At 42.0% G+C, this 19,959-nt stretch overlaps 2 protein-coding genes across 2 annotated transcripts; one reads left to right on the plus strand and one right to left on the minus strand.

Annotated features, from left to right (window-relative positions):
* The first annotated feature begins 421 nt into the window (after nucleotides 1-421).
* Nucleotides 422-12,310, plus strand: LOC100707180 (solute carrier family 2, facilitated glucose transporter member 5). Its single transcript, XM_019350067.2, has 14 exons — nucleotides 422-438; nucleotides 812-903; nucleotides 3,343-3,467; nucleotides 3,576-3,674; nucleotides 3,760-3,920; nucleotides 4,000-4,124; nucleotides 4,215-4,367; nucleotides 4,470-4,595; nucleotides 6,426-6,613; nucleotides 6,749-6,859; nucleotides 6,958-7,059; nucleotides 9,144-9,219; nucleotides 9,441-9,568; nucleotides 11,521-12,310. The coding sequence occupies exons 3-14, from the start codon at nucleotides 3,423-3,425 to the stop codon at nucleotides 11,743-11,745; spliced, it is 1,539 nt and encodes a 512-aa protein (XP_019205612.1). The 5' UTR covers nucleotides 422-438; nucleotides 812-903; nucleotides 3,343-3,422; the 3' UTR covers nucleotides 11,746-12,310.
* A 328-nt stretch (nucleotides 12,311-12,638) lies between these two features.
* Nucleotides 12,639-14,674, minus strand: LOC112843265 (carbonic anhydrase 6). Its single transcript, XM_025901534.1, has 4 exons — nucleotides 14,197-14,674; nucleotides 13,787-13,855; nucleotides 13,144-13,202; nucleotides 12,639-13,037 (listed from the first exon to the last, which is right to left on the minus strand). The coding sequence occupies exons 1-4, from the start codon at nucleotides 14,320-14,322 to the stop codon at nucleotides 12,869-12,871; spliced, it is 423 nt and encodes a 140-aa protein (XP_025757319.1). The 5' UTR covers nucleotides 14,323-14,674; the 3' UTR covers nucleotides 12,639-12,868.
* Nucleotides 14,675-19,959: the final 5,285 nt, after the last annotated feature.

A 19,959-nucleotide genomic window follows, 5' to 3' on the forward strand; every position in this document is an offset into this window, starting at 1 on the left:
TCCCCAACGTGCGCACCCCCTCATACCTCTGGAAAATTTTGGTCCTATCAGTGCAGTGCAACCATGGATGGAAATTACATGGCGACATGATGGTCCCAAGCTACTCCTTCTCCTGTGAAAACCAGAAAACTGTGTCTCCTCATTATTTGCATGTATAACTATGCAGTAATACAACTGAACGGTGTACTGATATTAATATGCACTAAAACCAAGGCTGCTATTGATTTATTGATTGATTTGTTTAAAGAAGCCAAACAAGTCATTTTAGTATCTGACAAGTTTCCCCACCCCACACCTTATACCCCAACTACCCCAACCACCCCCCACCCCATTTGCCTCACAATGGTTTGGTCCGTTCACTCACATCCACGCAGTCATTTGGAAGTTTGTTGTGTGTGGGGGTATCTCTACAAGGGTGTGACTGGTGGCTTAAGTCCAGTAAGTACTTTGCAATTATTTACTTAAAAACGATCTTTGGTGAGACCTTTTTTTTTTTTTTTTAATTTTATTTTTTGCACTTTACTCCTCAGAAGAATCAAACGCAATTACAGTTTTGTTTTAATTAGCTTTTTTTTTAAAAAAAAAAGCTTAATTACTTAAAAAAGCGGCTGCCATTTTGCTACCGGGCCAGCCGCATGTTTAGGAAAGAAGGAGCTGTATCTACAAAACCAAAAGCAGCTTTTTGAACAAAAACACGACGAGGATGCAGAATGCTCTGATGATACTTTGACCCATAGTCCATGACAGTAATGCTATTTATTTATTTCTCTGTTTTTGTGATTGTGTTGTTTTTGTTGATCTCTTTGCACAGGGGAAAACAAAGAAGCCATCAGAGTAAGAAAATAACAGTTTTAAAGACCATCAGCTCTGTCATATTGTTTTTGGACTGATCTGAATCAGCAGGTAGGTTTCAGCCACACTGACGTGAAAAAGTGTTATTTATTAATACTACATCCCAGGATTGGTTACTTATATTGGTAAAAGCAATGTTTTAATTGCATAACATCTAAGGTTGAATTCTTAGATGTATTTTTAACTGCTTGTAAAGTTGTTTTGGAAATGAATGAAGTCTAAACTGTATAACAGTTGTGTAATTATCTATGAGTTTGTGCGGTTCTGCTTCATAGCACGGTAGGGAAGCGAAATCTCAGTTAAGGTGCTTGGTGTTTGTCCACCCTGCCACATGTTGTGCCCCCGTTGTGTTTGTTCATTTCCAGTTCACTGTTAATTTGAAATGTCTGAAAATCAGGCAAGAGAATATCAGACCAAAATATGCTTATGACTTTCTTTTATTGATTTAATTACTCATCATTTATTATTTCCTTTGGTGACTAATAGCTATAAAAGTGCTGCCATTTAGAACAACTCTTTAAAAAAAGAGGCTTCAGTCTGCATTGTTTTACTCAATAATTTGTGTTATTTACATTTTTGGGGGGCATTTTTGGTAGTTATTGTACTTTTTTTAAGTGGTAATCATCATTGCTTTGTTATTTCTCAGCCAGCTAGGTTAGTAAAAATGGCCACAAAGAGGTATATATTTGACCTCAGCTCTGTGTATTATACACAGGGGGGTTGTGTATGTTACAGGTGTTACAAAGCACTTTAGGTTGCATCTTCGGTATGTGCTGTAAGAATTTCAAGCCTAAGAATTTTTCTTGTTTATTGGCAATCAGTAGTTCCTTCAGTAGCGAAGTGCTTTCCACATTTGCCTAACCAGCAAAAGATCCCTGGTTTGGTTCTGGGAGGAGACACAAATCCTTTGGTGCTTGTGTTTTAAACCACTCTGGTGACTCATTGTGAATAAGGGAGCAACTGGAAGTAGCTTTAGCTTTATACCAAACCAAAGCAAGAGATTCTTTTTTTTGTTGCAACCCTCACAGTAACACCTTCACATATCTCCACAACACTGTCATTATCATGATAACATTTTATTACGGGCAGTGCTTTGTGCATGTTTCTGTGCTGATATGTGCATGTTAAGCCCTTGAACTGACTGTAAATCTTTTTTTTAAATATGGGAGTGAGGTGTTAAACTGGAAGTGAACCTGCACTTTACCCACTTTACCACCTTGGTGGGATGCTACAAGCAGCAACAATAGCTCCACTAGCTTCTTCCACCGTGATATAAGCAAAAGAAGTGACATGTAACCAAGTGTAACCTAATAAAGGTTACACTTGGTTCTATATGTAAACCCCCATAATGTTAAAATGTATGCTTATCAAAGGAGATGCCCACTAAATAAGTCCACCATAACCCTGCTCCAACCTTACTTCAAGGCCTTAACCTTTCACTTCAAGACCACAGCTTTCCGCTGTAGTTTTACACTGATAATGTGAACAAAAGTAGAAAATGTCAGCATCTTGATATGAATTGAGGGAGGTTGGTTACAGTCTCCATAATGTTTGCTCCTCCGAATAGCTGGAATTCTTTTTATCACATCTGATGCCAGATTTGTTAAAGTTTCAAACTTTGACTGCCATCCAAGCCAAACCTCTTTGTGTCCAAAGGAGTAAATGAACCTTTTGATGAAACCTGCTGGTTTATGTAAATAATTCTATTTAAAATAAAAAGGTTTTTCTGTAAAACGGCAAATTTAAAATAGCACAACTGTGTAGTAAACATTTACTGATCTTTTTATTACATACATGTATAAAAACAAACTCTGGTTTCATTCATTTTATTTCAGTAAAACTCAGTCTACTCTTCTAAGACTGCCTCAGTAATATTTTACTCTGAGCAGAAGTATTTCTGAAATGTAATTGTTTGCTTTTTTTCTTTGGTTTGTTTGTTTGTGCATTGAAGCAAGTAACATCCAGCTCCAGGAGCAAATAGCCTCAGGGACGTTGTATCGACAAGCAGACTCCGCTTTAGAGATAAGAGATGATGGTGTGCATGACAAATTTCAGAAAAAGCAAACATTTGGAAAAAGAAATGTTTACAGCTGTGGTGTTTGTGCAAGGACGAACAAACAAACAGTTTTTTAGTGTCATCGATGAGACGTGAAAGTAGATAAACCTTTCAAACTGTTTGACAGCAAATGCTGAATTTGCTGCTGTTGTAATATTTTAATAAATCCATCTGATGCAGTGCAGCCTGCGCGTGGATCAGCAATAAAGATGCCTTATCCTTATCATTTTTTCTTTAATGACAGCTGCATCCACTGATCTTGTTTAGTCAAGGATACAGTGCAATATAAGAGTTTAAATATCAACATTCAAGTAAGCTTTTAATCTTTCATTGTGTATTATATTAAAAAAAAAAAATTAACCTGAGAGCACAGTCAGCAACATGAGTGCGCTAACCATAAACCAATGCCACGCTCTCTAATCTGGTGTCCAAAGGGCAGGCAGGATCCAGTGGGCAGTAATAATAAAGTGTGCTGTTATTACTGCTGAAAGTGACAGCGAGCCCAAACACGGCCATGGCGGACACCGAGGAATGGGGAAAGCCTGTGGAGAGGAAAGGGGTGAGTTACAGTCCACGTGTGATCACAACCATGGTCACGATTTTCTTTTCTTTTCTGACTTTTCAAATAGCGCTCTGATGTTGTCCCCCTCTCCCCAACAAAAAACAGAGGCTAACTGTAGTCCTGGCGCTGGCAACACTCATAGCTGCATTTGGTTCGTCCTTCCAGTACGGCTACAATGTCTCTGCGGTCAACTCTCCATCGCAGGTAAGCTAATTAAAGAAAGAAAAGCTTGAATGGAACTCGCTGGGAAGATAATTAGTTCCTATCAGTGCTCTCCTGCTCTTTTCAGTTCATGCAGCAGTTTTATAATACAACCTACACGGAGCGTTACCACAGCCCGATGGAGGAGAACGTCCTGACTCTGCTGTGGTCTCTCTCCGTGTCCATGTTCCCTCTCGGAGGCTTCTTTGGCTCTCTGATGGTGGCCCCTCTGGTCAACAAATTTGGGAGGTGAGAATCTGCTTTATTCCATGTGTAGTTTAGCACGCTCTGCATGTTTCTTGCAACTAATGCTTCATCCCTGCTACAGGAAGGGAACCCTCCTCTTCAACAACATCTTCTCCATCGTCCCTGCTATAATGATGGGAGTCAGTGAGATCGCCAAGTCCTACGAGATCATCATTGTGGCCAGGTTTATAGTAGGCATCTGTGCAGGTCAGCTCCCGAATTTAACAACAGCCCAGGTTAAGGATCAGGCATGATCAGGCGGTTTAGCTTCACCCGTCCATGCTTTCCCATCTGCAGGTCTCTCTTCCAATGTGGTGCCCATGTATCTGGGTGAGATCGCTCCCAAAAACCTGAGGGGAGCTCTCGGCATTGTTCCGCAACTCTTCATCACTGTTGGGATCCTCTGCGCCCAAGTGCTGGGCATTAGAAACATACTGGGAAACAGCACAGGTACTCAAGTTTGTACATGTTTGAACATTTATTTATCAGATGCTGAGACACGGCCTTAAGAATAGGTTTAAAAGGTTGTCTGTGTTGCCTGTGTGTGTCTAGGCTGGACCCTCATGCTTGGCCTTACTGGTATTCCCGCCGCGATTCAGCTCCTGCTGCTCCCCTTCTTCCCTGAGAGCCCCAGGTACATGCTCATCCAGAATGGAGATGAGAAGAAAGCAACGAAAGGTAAGAAAGTGTGATGTCATAGACATAAAACAAGCATGGTTCATAAAAAATCACACCTCACAGGCTTAACATATTCTGTCCATTTAGACCATATTCTGTAGAAGGTATCCCTCTGAAGTTTAAGAGAAAATGACCATTTTTCCATCGTATAGATCTCTTGTACAGAATGTATCCAATCTTCCATCGTTGGTGGTTCAGGCTTAAGCCATCTCCTCGTAAGGGGCTTTTTACTCGCGGCCAGTAGGATATACAAAAGTCTTCTATCATTAGAATTCAATTTATCCACTGGTGTGTTACACAAAAATCTCAAAGGTTAAAGGGAAAACAAATGAAAAAACATTTTGTAGATGTTCATGGATTAGAGACCAGTACTGGCGAATAACTTTGCAATCCCAAAAGATATGGAAATGGTTAGCGCCATCTCCCCCACATCTCCAACAAGTGTCACCAGTTCCCCGGTATCTTTGTTGAGCAGCGTTAATGAAAAATCTCTGTGGTGAGGCGTGGTCGGCCGCAATCACGCCCGCCTGTTAAAACACGGGGACTCAGGGGTTGGTGAATGATGGTGGTGTTCCTGCAGCCGCGGAATGAATAAAGATGGCTCTCAATAACAACCTGTGGTCCCGCCGTGCTGCGTCCTGGGTTTCGGCACCAGTGTGGCGTGAATAAGGCACGGTGGCAGCAGAGAGCTTCGGCTGCTGCAGCTCTCTGCTGGCAGCTGCACATACATCACACCACCATCAGTCACCAACCCCTGAGTCCCCGTGTTTTAACAGGCGGGCGTGATTGCGGATGCCGTGCAGGTGCGTCTGCACGGCACCGCCGACCACGCCTCACCACAATCTCATAATGCTTTTCCAGCAAAATTCACGCCAAACATTAGACCCAGTGGTAGCCCACTGTATCTTGCATGCGTGGCCCCAACACTCCTCTGTAATTGTCTTCTTTTTCCCACATCGCTTTAATATAGACAGTGCTGTCGTTTTTACACCGCAGGATGCTGTTATATAGTTTGGAAATAAATTTGCTTTGTGCTCCGGATTTAGTTAATGATAAAAATGTTTCTACAAATTGTAAATCGTTTAGGTTCAGTTTTAAGTTTTGATTAAAATAATTTCTGACCTGTAGATATCTGAAAAAGTCATCTGAGCCTAAATCATGTTTACTCCTTAAGAATTCAAAGCTTTGGAATGCCCCCTTGTGGACAAATGAATAGTAATTAGTTATACCTTTTGAAATCCAGTTCTTGAATCTATTATTGTACTGATTCGGGGTAAAATCTGAATCATATGCGCACCATCTTAAGACTTTAGAGGCATTATTACTTCTTTCCAAGCAGATATCATTATTTGTAGTATGGGTTCGTCTGCCATATGTATTTTGTTCTGTAATTTTATATCCGATATTAAAGCTGTAATTGGTATTCCTTTAACAATTGTTCCTTCAACATCTTTCCATCCCGCGGTGTAAGCTAGACAACAGAGACATATCAGTGGTCTTAACTGAGCTGCGCAGTAATATTCTCGTAGAGTTAAATTCCCATGTCAATAATATGATGCTAACTTGTCTGCCCTGCTACCACTTTACCCAAGTTCTTCTTTTTTTCTTTCCCTTTTTTTTCTTCTCTCTTTTTTCTTTTCAATTACAAGTTTAAAAATGTGAAAGCAAAAGTAATGTAGAAAGCCATATTACTGTTATGTTCAATTGCTTTCTCAATAAAAGAGACAATGTTAAAAAAAAAAAAAAAGAAAGCGCAATGTCGCACATAATTATACTACACATCGAAGATAAACTGAGCATTTATGGTACTGTATGCGTTTCCACTCTTAGCACTGCAGCGCCTGCGTGGGTGGGACGACGTGGACAGCGAGCTGTTGGAGATGCGTCAGGAGGACCAGTCCGAGAAGGCCGAAGGTCACCTGAGTGTGTTCTCCCTGCTGTCCCAGCGCTCTCTTCGCTGGCAGCTGATCTCCATAGTTGTCATGAACATGGGCCAGCAGCTGTCAGGCGTCAATGCGGTGAGACGTGCCCGTCCAGTTGTCCTCGTCCCTCACACAATAACTCGGTTTCAGGATGCATGACAACATCTATGTTCTTGCTTATTCACAGGCTGTCGTGTTATAACCATAATGCATTTCTCTCTCTTCTCTCAGATCTACTACTATGCAGACAGCATATACGGCTCTGCAGGAGTCAAGGAGAGTGACATCCAGTATGTCACAGTGGGAACGGGAGCAGTGAATGTCTTTATGACCGTAACTGCTGTAGGTACTCAGCAAAGCTGAGGGGAGGAGCTGTTTGTGTGTTGTTTGATCATGTGAGATGGAGATAACCACTTTGAACAGGGGTTTTGTAATCGCAGGTGTTCATCGTGGAGGCCTCAGGTCGCCGTCTGCTCCTCCTCTGTGGTTTTGGGATCTGCTGCGGAGCCTGTGTGCTGCTCACTGTCGCACTCAACTTGCAGGTACCGTACAGACCTGTCAGTGCTACTAATGCCTGCAACCTGTCACTCTGCTGCCCTCTATTGGTTCAGTTATTAGTTTCCCAACTTGGAAACAGAGGAGATTTGTAAGACTGTGTTTATGATCTCAGGATCAGTGGATCAGAGAGTAACGCCGCATGAGATTGATTTAATTGCAGCTATAGTCTAAAAATTTACTAATTATAGTTAGAGGTGAGATCGTAAATGTGAGCTGCTTATAATTTTAACAGCATTTCACATGTTATGCTTCCATGTTACTAAATTTAAGTCATTTAACATTGTTCAGCATATTTTTGGGTAACCAGAAACACTGGTTCTGGTTTGTAAATGACATATGAATGAAATAAAAATTTTCAGATTTTACTCAAGTGGTTTAACGAAAACTTGTCCAATCGCTGTTCAGAAGTTACATACGTATTATACATAGTTGTACATTTACTAAAACTGCAAAGCTGCTGTGCTTGGGTTGAGATCCAGCCACCATAGTACTGTGAAACATTGTCTGATCACTTCAGATCTGAGCACAGAGTTTAGCCCTATACTCACTTTACAATTTGTCCTGTTACTTCTATCAGCAGCCATGTCAGCAACAAACGCCAGTGGTTTGGTTCAAGTCATTCATGCCCATGCCATAGCATTGCCTCCACCATGTTTGACAGATGGTGCAGTATGTTTCAGCTCAAGAACTGTTTCTCTGCTTCTCCATAGTTTTTTTTCTTTCCGTCATTCTGGTTCATCTTGGTTTCATTTATCCCAAGATTTTTTTCCAGATCTGTGCAGGCCTTTTAGAGTTTAGTCTAATCTGGCCTTCCTGTTCTTGAGTCTAACCAGTAGTTTGCACCTTGTTATAAAACAGGGGTGGGGAAGTCCAGGCCTCAAGGGCCAGTGTCCTACAGGTTTTAGATGATCCAACACAGCTGATTTAAATGGCTAAATTACCTCCTCAACATGTCTTGAAGCCCTCCAGAGGCCTGGTAATGAACTAATCATTTGATTCAGGTGTGTTGACCCAGGGTGAGATCTAAAGCCTGCCAGGGTTATCACCAGCGTGATATTATAAACCCTCTGTATTTCCATTCATGAAGGTGTCTCCAGATTGTAGATGTTGAAACTGATATGCACGACGATGATATGGATTTTTTTTTAAAGGATTAGTGGCTGTTGACAGTAAATTAAGCTTGTATGTTATCAGTTTAATTTGTAAAAGGGTACAGGCCACACTTAACAATGTAACTGCTTGTCAGCTGCCTAATTACTTTTGTGTTTCCTAAAAATGAGAGATTATATATAAAAATAGCTCTGTCTCCATAGTGTAGTGGTTTATACATCTGACTAACAGGCAAAAGATCCCAGTTCAGTATAGGGAAGAGGCCCAAATCCCTTTGGGATTGTGTCAAGAAGGGCTTCTGGTGTTTTGTTTTTTTGTTGTTGTTTTTAAAAAAGCTAAACCAAACACCTGGCACATGATAAATAACAGAAAATTGGATTCAGGTGGGTGTGGAGACCCACATCTTTGTATGTTTGATTTAATTTCACCTACACTTTGTCTGTATGTTTTGGCCCTTTCTGAAAAGCCACAGTGAGAACCCCTGCAGGACACCTAAGGAACAGCAGAATCTGACATGATGACAGATTGGCAAAATAATTAAACAAGAAGCAACCAGTAAAAACCCAAAATAACAAACAGTGTCACTGTGCTACAGATTACTGGCCTGTAATCATCTTGTACGTCTAGGATTCCCATCATGGTCTGAGACAATAAAGTGATATTTTGGCCCCTTTGTTTTCAGGAGTCATGAGACCTGGCACTAAACACTGACTACTAGAGAGAACCGCAAACGCAGTGCTGCCCTCCTTCAAACCTGCAACCTCACCTGGAGCCAGTGTTTTCAGACAGGCGTTATTTTCAGCAGCAGTAAAGGCACAATTTAGAGACACAGTGGAGAGTAGGCACATTAATCATCTGCCTTTGATCCTCAAGGCCTCTGCGTGGAGCCATTAATGTTGCTCCTGCTTACAAACTTCAGAAGGAACAGTTACTGAGAGCTGCTTGTCTGTGTTTGCAGGAGACTGTGACATGGATGCCCTATGTCAGCATCGCCTGTGTCATCATCTACGTCATCGGACATGCCATAGGACCGAGTGAGTCTGTCTGAGCACACCTGTTGGTATTTACACACATACTGATTACAGCAGGGCGCTCCATTAGCTGAAGTGTTGTTTAGATGTAACCAGGCATATAATCAAAGTTTGTACATCAGCACTCAGTTTGTTTGAGACATGAGCATCCTCTGTTACTGTGAAGACTCATGATGTCTGTCTCGAGTGTTTTGGTTGTGGTTAATTGCATTTTTGTTCTGCAGGTCCCATTCCTTATGTGGTGGCCACTGAGATGTTCAGGCAGACAGCCAGGCCTGCGGCGTTCATGGTGGCGGGCTCCGTCCACTGGCTCTCCAACTTCATTGTAGGCCTTATCTTCCCCTTCCTCGAGGTTAGTTACTCAATTTTTACAGGCTCAGACTTCAATGGAATTAGTTGCAGATGTTTTATCAAGCATAACCAGCAAGGCAGTTTATGTCCTCGCTGTAATGTGATCCTTTATGTCACTTAGAATTGGATTACTTTGATATTTTCTTTGCAATTTGCATAGATTTGCAAACAAGACAAAGTAGGGATTAACCTGTTTAGAAAAGACTTAAGTGCACACACGTTTGCATTTCATCCCTGCAACACAAATATAGGAATTAAGTAAAGAATATGCTGCAACAAACAGTGCGTAAGAGAGGAGAGGATTGCAGTAGATTGCAGTCAGGGTGGAGTGGCTAGAAATGAGTGTCAAGGATGATTTATAACAAGATAGCAGCACGAGTGAAAGGAAAAGATTAGAAGATGGTAGTGAGACCTGCTATGATGAATGGTTTGGAGACTGTGCCGCTGACAAAAAGTCAGGAGGCTGAGCTGGAGGTGGCAGAACTGAAGAGTTATGACCAGGATGGATGGACAGGATTAGAAATGAGTACATCAGAGTAACGGCTCAGGTTAAGCAGTTTGGAGAAAAAGTTAAAGAACTGAACTGCTGTGGACATGTGCAGACCCTATATGGATATACTTGACAAAGGATTTTGAAGATGGAAATGGCAGGCAGGAGGAAAAGAGGAAAAGCACAGAGGAGATTCATGAATCTAGTAAAGGAAGACATGCAGAGGGGTTGTGTGACACAGGAGGATGCTGGGGATAGAGTGAGATGACCCCAATGATCTGCTGTAGCGACCCCTAAAGCGAGCGGGCCAAAATGCTGACTTCAACTAATTTACGTTTTACTCAAAATTATTCCTCAACTCTGTGATGCATCCATTGGAGTGTGAATGTCAGATAGAAAGCACTTCAGCACAGGGAAAAAAGTCCTCGTTTGAATTGGTAAATTAGGCATGTTGTATAAAGTGCTTTGAGTACTCAGGTAAAGTACAAAAGTTGATTTCAGATATATTTTTTGTTTTTCTCTACATTTTCCTAATGGTTCAGCACTAAGTTTGATTCAGGTATCAAACTGACAACAAAACAAACAAAAAAATCAGTTGGTTCCTCCTGTTTATTATTGATTGCTGTCATGCTAGAGAATGCAGTTTGGACCTATCACTCACCTACCTGATGCACACTCCACCTTAGGTGGCACTTAGAACATTTATTGTGCATGTCAAGGAAAGAAGGAATTTATTTTAGATGGATGGCTTAGTGTTTGTGGCTGCTGAACTAGTCAGGAATGGTTTCTGTGTGCAAAGCTGGCTTGTTGTTTGACTCACAGTAAACTGGGCAGACTGGAGCCAGGGGTGATCAAATCAGCTGAATAAAACAGGCAGGCAGGTGGGAAGCTGGTGGATCTAAGCACAAGAGAACAGTGTTGGTTTCGGTCATCGAGAGAAGTAGGAAAAACTGGAAAGGGAGTGGCTCACCTACTCCTCGTACACAAACACAGACAGGGAAACAAAATGAGAGGACAAGAGGAGGCACAACATAGGGAATGAGGAGGAGGCAGATACATGAGGAATGCAAACATGCAGAGCGCCCAAAACATTTTTCACTGCATCTACAATTCCTGAAACATAGTATCAGAGCTTGAATATTATAACACCAGAAAATATATTGTACAATCTTAAATGAGGAGACATTATGTCCAGTAGTTTTTTCCTTGATTAAACATCTTTTCTAATGAACTGAATGATGTCATCTTAGATATAAACATAAGCTTTATCTCATGTTTACTTCCTTTTACATGTTTAAACCTGAAAGTGTAATCAAGGGAAGAAGATGCTTGAGAAACATATCCATAAAGAGCAGTGTTTCACTTTTGACCTCACCTTGTTTGCTCTGTTTGTCTTCCCGACATATTTACTTTTCGTATCGAGGACCCAGAAATCACATTTCCTCTGTTCCTTCTCTCCCCAGCGAGGCCTGGGCCCCTACAGCTTCATCATTTTTGCCGTCATCTGTCTGGTCACCCTGATCTACATCTGGCTGGTGGTGCCCGAAACAAAGAAGAAGACATTCCTGGAAGTCTTCCAGATGTTTGCAAAGAGGAACAAAGTGGAGTTAAATCTGGGTGACGGCGATCTCCCGCTGAAAGAGCTCAAAGAGAGCCCAGAGGATGCACAGAAGGCCACGCCCTTCTGAAGAAAGAAGAAGGGCATTGATAGAAGAGGAAGTATTCACTGCGGGTGTGGAGCGAGGGAGTCTGTGTGTGTGGTAGAAGATTTGACAGTGTTTTAATTTTAGATGCCTTTGTGTGCTTTTTCTTTGTATTTGTGCCTGCAGATGTTGGCAGATTTCCATGCAGGCTAAGGTTTGCTGTGAGTCGGTGTATGCACTAGATGCAGCCTTAAAGAGGTGTGAAGGAGTCAATGAGCAAACAGCAGGTCTCTTGTAAGCTTTTATTGATGACATATGAATGCGGTACATGGCTCAAGCTGTGACGTGTTTTTAATATTGGCCTGTAGGCGCCTTGAAAAGCATTTTGTCCTTTGTAAAACATACCATAAACCCTTCAATCAAATCCCCACCATCAACAGATGATATTCTGGCTTGTTGCAGCATGTTGAAGCTCATACAAACAGAAGCATCAGAAACATCTGTACTGACTGTCCAGCTGCACCCCTCCATACATGCTCAGTTTTAGTCTGGCCAAAGCATAACTGACAGAATCTTTCTCCTGGAAGATGAGCACCAGAGGAAACAAAAAGCCAGTTTCTGAGGACGACAGAAAAAAAGAATCAGGCTGGAGAAGCACCAATCTAACTTTAATTGCACATCAATATCAAATTTTAAAACCACCCACCATATCTGATAGACCTTGAATTGTGAAATCCACCTAAAGCAGGGGTGTCAAACTCAAATACACAGTGGGCCAAAATTCAAAACTGGAACAAAGTCGCGGGCCAACATTAATATTTATTGAAAAAAATTCTTCCTCCAGATATAAGAATGAATCTTTTCTTATGGACTCAAACAAGTTTTGCTGAAAAACTGAATATGGAACAAGCAAAGCTTAATACGAAACAATATATATATTAGCTGTATAATACCAGTAGGCCAGCATTAATAGTAATTTGGTATGGCTTCGCGGGCCAAATGTAATTAGGCTGCGGGCCAAATTTGGCCCGCGGGCCAGAGTTTGACACCTATGACCTAAAGGGAAGAAAAAGGAAAGAAGCAAACACTGCAAAGTGAATACAGCCATCTCTTACATGTAGATATGTTTGGCAGCTTTTAAGACAAGCAAGCACCCGAATGAATGTCCTCAATGGATGTTATCAAACACAGTCCAGAGGATGCTCTCGTAGCAGGGCGGAGTGGTGAGGGAGCCCTGGTATCTGAAGAAGTGGTTCAGGTTCTCGGGGAGCATTGAGCGGACATCAAGGTGGGATATGTTCATGTACTGACCTGTGAGGGTTACACAAACACCACGTTAAACTAAACCAGTCAGCTATGGCTCAGCTAGAGGTCACATTTGGATTTTGACCCCAAGTAGAGCAGTGTGGGGTTTACTTTTGTTTGTTTGTTTTTGTGGCATACTTGATTTTCTCCAAGTTTGCAATAAAATCACTATAGTAGGTGTTCTCAAAATAGCCATCCTGGAAAAAAAACCCAAAACAAAGCTGTGTTAACATTAATGCTTAAAGTTTCAGTGAAAAGAGATCATTGTGACTTGATCCCATAAATGCAGGCTTTAGAGAAATTATTACAGTATTTTAGGATCTGTGTTGCTTAAAGCTTTATTATAAAATTGTATTTAACATGCTTAAAAGACACTGATACAACCAAAAATCCAGATTTATTGACCTGTTTTATAAAGAGCTAGAAACCAAAAAAGTTGCTTTCTTTAAAAAAAAAAAACAGACATTCAATAAGTCACTTGTAACGGTTGCACACATCTGACAGTTTTAGTCATGTTTTTACAGATATGTTATACTTTTTAGTCATTCTGACTGGTTAATGTTCCTTCTTTGATAGATGTCAGATATTAACTTATGAGTAAAGTGCTGTAGAGGTGAAAATAAAGTCTCAGTTGCATGTAAACTCTCACTTGGATTCATCTAAATTATTTGACTCCAAACTGCTGCTACCACAGTGGATGCCAGCTGTGGTGTTGCTGTGGCGATGACCTCTCAAAGGAAAGGAAAGGAAAGGAAGCGTCTCATAGCTGAAGGTCACAGGCTGTCTGAGATCCAGAGCAGCCTGGTGGAAACAAGCACTCATTCACTGTGTTGCCATGTAGCTGAAGACTCTATCAGGAGATAGAAATGCATTTACTAACTTTAAGTTCAGTTTTAATCTATAAACAGATTGTTTCAGCTGTTTGATGAAATGAAAGAAAGTCTTAAAACTGTTCAACAGGAAGCAAGAAATTTGTTTGTGTGCAGCTCAGAAATGGTTTCACAAAAGAGGGCTGATTAATAGATGCAGGTCATTCTGGTTTCCTTGTTAAAAGACTTCACTCTGATGAAATCCATCATCCCTTTAAACTTCTGCACCTATAACTGATCTCAGTTTGGTTGAGCATGAGACGGACGTTCTTTAAAACCTGGCTTTACTGCAATGGACAGCCTTTGTGTTTTGTAAGCCTACCTCTGCCATGTAGCGGATCCCATCTATGGTGTGCTCTGCTCCACTGGCCTCCAAGTCCCAGCCGCCCCAGTGTAGGTGCATCTGGACGGCTGTGTACTTTCCTGGGAGACCCTCAGTGATCTTCATACTGGGAGGTAGTTCAATTTTGACACCAATATATCATCACAAATCATGAATACTTTACATAGCTGCTGCTGTGTGTCTGATTTCCGGAAAGCTTTGGCCTACGTTTATTTCAGCAGCAGGCATTTCTTGTCAGTGTTATCAGTGCTGTTGATGTGATGTGATGCAGTGATGACTTTTCCAAAAAGCAATGACAGTCTTGGAAACTATACATAAATGAGGGGATTTCAAAAAATGGAAATTCTACCTCAACCTCCACGTAAATTTATGCTTGATAGTTCAGGCAGAAAAAACTGTGGTGTGGTCCTTTCTGTGCATTTGACTGACACTGTTTGAACTTTTGATTTACATTAGCCTTCTTTGAAATGGATTAACCACCCAGCTCACACGTTGCTGGTTTCCTGGCACGCAGTGGACTTGTCCAGCAGAATAATGTTGCGTCTTCAAATAACATTCATCGCCAGAATCTTAGCAGCAGCTGCGCTGTACACCAAATGGTCCTTTCATGGTTTTTACAAGAGTCAACCAGCTGTTAACCGAAGTATTTGTCCAATAACCAGGACACCAAGCAGTCAAAGGAATTTGATCTTTGTGAATAAACAGTAATAACCCCATTTTCATTTCAACCACTTTATTTTTATTTTTCAAAATTTGTGTTGCACAAACATCCCTGCGCTTTACGCATCGCGCATCAAGATCTGTGAAAGCGCAGTTTGAGGTGATTAAAAAAAACAACTATGCAGTAAATTCTATAAAAACTAATCCAGACACACTGAAAGAAAAATGCCCACCTTTGTATGTGCAGTGGATTCCATCATGAGGGATGGCATCGCTGACCACAGATTTTCTGCAGAGAAAAACACGCAGAAAATCTCCTTCGCTGCGTCTCCAGGTTTTGTCGCGCAGGACAGCGACTCCTCCCAGACGTTCTGCTTAAATCGCCCGGAGCGATCCCAGTGATCATATAGCGTAACAAAAGCAGCTTTTGGGCATCTGACTGTAATCTGAACTCCGTTTTTAATTTAAGCTTGAGCACATATTTGATTTCTTAAATCGACAGTCATCTCGGTCATGTCATTATTAGTTTTTCAATGAATAAATAAATAAGTCGGGAGCACCTCTGTACCACGAACAACATGAATTTAGGAGCATTTTTCTCTGCGCATTCGTTTAATTTAGGAATATCTTCAAATATAAAGATTGTAAATATCTATGAGCAGTGTTGGTCAAGTTACTTGAAAATAGTAATTAGTTGCTAATACTGATTACTTCTCCTTTACACAATTTCCTTTAATAAAGTGTTCTGATTACTTGTTTTCAAAAGTAATTAGTTATTTTATTATTTAGTTACTTTTAAAAACATAATACACAACCTGAATATGTTATAAAACAATAGACATTTCAGTCCAATTCTCTTTTTTCTGCATATTTCATTATATAAAATTCCATGAAATGAAAATGTCTCTTTTTAAAACTCATTTTATTAGTTTTAATCTTTTAACTTTATGCACATTGTATCAAGCAAAAACTAAATTATATTCAACATTCTCTGAATGGAAGAAATTTGTTTAACATTTAAATCTATTTTCTGCATATTCCAGCATATAATTTTTTTTTGTTTAAACTCACTTTTTCAAATAGATGCAAGTAAAACACTACAAAAAATAAATAGAATCAAAGATTCAGCAGCACTAAGTCATGGTGCCTCTTATGATCTGATCTGATATCGTCGTGTTGGTGTTGTTCCCAGATCATCATGAAAATGTTGTTCCAGGTTCAACACTGCAAGTGACCAATCACATTGTTGTGACGTTATTCTTTTGCGCGCCAAGCCATTCGTGCATTTATGAAATTCCAATGTTGCAAGGACAATATCAATTCTGTTTACCGTTTATTAAAGGGTTAGGATTAGGATTGGGGTCAGGGTCCGTTGATCGGCGGTTTTTCGCAGCTTAAGTACAGTTTTTTGTTTTACGGCGGTTTTTCCCGAAGTCGCAAAAGTATGACGTCATAACATTCTGATTGGTCACTTGCAATGTTGATCCTGGAACAACACCAACACGACGATATCAGATCGTGCTTGCTCTTAAGTCTATTTTCACTGTTTAGCAGGAGTGGGGTCGGTGGAGGTTTGCCTGGTGACGCAGCCTTCATGTCAGTGAAGTTTAATTTCTCGCTGTAAAAAGAAGTTTTCTTCCCACGCTGAGTGTACAGTGGAAGCTAATGTTTTTGTCACTTTTTATGGAATCAAACTCAAAGTAATGTTAGTACTTCCAAGCTTTATATTGCTGCATTGTCATACTCTCTCCCGCACTCCATATTATCCATTGCTTATATACAAACGTCGGTTGCTACCACGGACGTCGCATGCTTGTACGTCATTGTCATGAGACGCTCTCACAAACAAAATCACAGTTTAGTAACGCAGTAATGCAGTGTGCTTATGGGAAAGTAACAGTAATCGAATTACTTCATTACTTGAAAAAAGTAATCGGATTATAGTAACACATTACTTTCAACGCATTACTGCCCATCTCTGTCTACGAGTATGTAAGTTCTCATTCAAACATTCACTTGTCTCACTATGGGGAACGCTCTTTCGGCTAGCTAGCTGTCTTTGCTACACACAGTCACCAAGCCAAGTTGCATAAGCGCTAGCCACCACACTACCCAGGTCATACTAGCTCACCATAGCTATCCGATCGATTAAAAAAACAACAACAACAAAAAATCAGCGTTAGCTGTCTAGCCATTCCAAACCAGCTACATCAAGCTTCCCTAATATGGCAGACTCCAAACCGCTGCCCAGGATTTATCCCTGTGGTTGCAAAATCTCAGGTTCAGTTACACATGACGCTTGTGTGATGTGCCTGAAGTGGTTGTTTTCATCCAAACACTGTGTAGCCCAGATGAAAAAACAACACATTTACACCATTGATAGAGAAGAGAGAGTATTTATTCTCTTTATTTTAACTGTCCACATCAACAGAGTGTCATATTTCCTATGACCATTGAATGCACCTCTCAGTTCACCCCACGGGCACCTAGCTCAGCGACCAATCAGAGCCTACGCAGGCCGCATTGACCTGTCAGCCAGGAAGTGAGGTGAAGGTGCATGGTGCTCCCGGGTTTTTTCTCATCTCAGCAAGAGGAGTGGAGGCATCTGCTACTCAACCCGAGAAATCCACGGACAAAAGAGAGGAAAAACTCAGAATTGAGAGGAAGGAAAGCCAGCATACTTACCTGCTGGAAGTCCGGAGTCAAGTGGCTGGATGAAGGAGAGAAGCAACGTCGGCTAACCACTCACCTTTCATCCGGAGAGCTGCTGCAATTCCAACACCAGTGTGTGTTAGGCTTTTGTGAAACAGAGCAACGGTCAGGTTTTTGGAGAGGACAGAAAAGTCCGAGGACAAGGACAAAATTCCGGTCGTGATAGATGGCGAGCCAACCACTTTGAGGACGATCCACCCCAAAGAAGATACATACCCACACACTCATACATTCCAATTACACTCACAAGGACCTTTGAAGTTGGCTTTTGCCGACTTAACTCTAAATCCTTAAAGGGCCCCAACGAGTACTTTTATTTTATTTCAGTGTGCACGCTATTTGTTTTGTCTTGCACTTTTTTCTGTACAAATTGGACAATATCTATTATATCTTGTAGCAATACAAGAGTGGCTACTCAAAAGTTGACATTGTGTCCAGGTCATTATTGCTGCTCAATACTTTGGCTCCATACGAATTTGGTGTCTTCTGATACTGGCCAGGGCCTCATTACGAGCCCAAGTAGTTATTGTGCTGTAATTCACCTTTATACCTTAAAGCTGGTTACAACTGCACTCACTTTACCCTGAAAAGCCTTCGTCAAAGAGTAGCCCACCAGGCTAGCCTGTCGAAGAACGACCTAATGCTGTCTCCAGTCCGTGCACAGATGGAGCAGATTGAGTCAGCCACACCAGGCACCACCTGGGGTGACGAGACGGATATGGTGGTCCCCCTGGTAGTGCCGAGGTCAGCTGCGAAGCTATGTTGTCGGATTCTCTCAAGGCTATTGAGGAGTTACTCAGCAAATCCTCTGAGGAAGCGTCGGAACATCTAGACGAGGATGACGACGTTTTCTTTGCCCCCCTCGGGTCGGAATTCTGCAACGCAAGGGGCTGATTGTGATAACCCCGGCACACAGTGCCACAGAATGAAGCTATTTGATGTTACAAAATGGGCAGCTGAAAAGCTGGCAATCCTATGGCCCACAGTGACAATGGAGACCTCTCACGATACGAGGGTAAAAGGTTCCCCAAAGCAAAGCACACTACAGAGCAGCAGTACAAGCAGCAGGCATAGCTTTCAGCATCATTGTCCTGCAGGAAAGGGCAAGATGGTTGACGTTTTCGGGGCTTTCTGACAGGGAAAAACTTGACGTTCTAAAGAATCGACCCTGCTGGCCTATTCAGGACTGCCGTTGCCACCGTGCAAAGACGGTGCGAAAAGAAAAAGAAAGAGGGAAAGGCCCAGACCCACTGGCCTAGGAAACGTCAGCCTGCTGCCGCTTAGAGTGCCCCACCAGCAGTCAAGAAGAAGCGGACTGCCTAACATCCCCCACCCTGGGGATCGGAGCCGGACCAGCCTGGGCTCAAATTCACTTCAGGGCTCAGTCCCAGAGCCCTATTGGAGAAGTGTGTTCTGCCTCGTCTTTCAGCGCCTGGGACCCAAGTTGGATCCCACAGAGTGCATTCCAACAAAGAGACAACGAGACACTGTTCAGCTGAGTCAAGCGTGTCACGGTCTCACAAACACACACTGTTTATTAAAAACTCACCCGTTGCATCCAGGCATGCCGCCAAGGACACGGGAAAATGTGAGAAAAACACAAAAAATTAGATGAAAAACATAATGCCCTCACACTCCCAGACACCACCGGGGTTGATTTACTCAGTGGTCTTCGGCCCCATGAGCGCTGGTCAAGTGCGCGCCCCCCACGCATGCACAGTAGGGTCTGGCCTGCAAGACCAGTTTCCACCACAAGAGGAAGCCAAACCACCGTCCACTGTGGAGCGCCTGACTTTGGGACCCCTGTCAGCAAGAATAGACAGATGGCAACCTCTTGCTGCGCCCGAGTGTGTTGTGAGGACATTAGACCGAGGCTGCCATTTGCAATTCTCAACCACTCCTCCTAGATTTCACAAACTGATTTTCTTTCATGTTACAGGTGAATCAGCCAGGATTCTGCAAGATGAAATATTTACCTTGCTATTAAAGAAAGCAATATGAGAAATACATCGGGAACAGAGCCAATGCGACTTTGACTCAAAGTATTTTCTCGTGCCCAAGAATGGAGGGGGACTGCGTCTGATACTGGACCTACCTAAGGGCACTAAATCAGCATCTGAGGTTATACAAGTTCAGGATGCTGACAACCACCACTCTGCTGGATGTAATGTGCCGAGGCGTTTACTTGTCTGTTTACATGAACAGACCTGAAGGACACACATTTAACATACCTATTTACCCGCCTCACAGGAAATTCCTGCGATTTGCATTTGAGGGAAGAATGTACGAGTACCAGGTCCTGCCATTTGGTCTCTCACTCAGCCCTTGGGTATTTGTGAAATCCACAGAGGCAGCCATATCGCCACTGAA

The sequence above is a fragment of the Oreochromis niloticus genome, linkage group LG20, assembly GCF_001858045.2.
Source record: "Oreochromis niloticus isolate F11D_XX linkage group LG20, O_niloticus_UMD_NMBU, whole genome shotgun sequence".
Lineage (NCBI taxonomy): Eukaryota > Metazoa > Chordata > Actinopteri > Cichliformes > Cichlidae > Oreochromis > Oreochromis niloticus.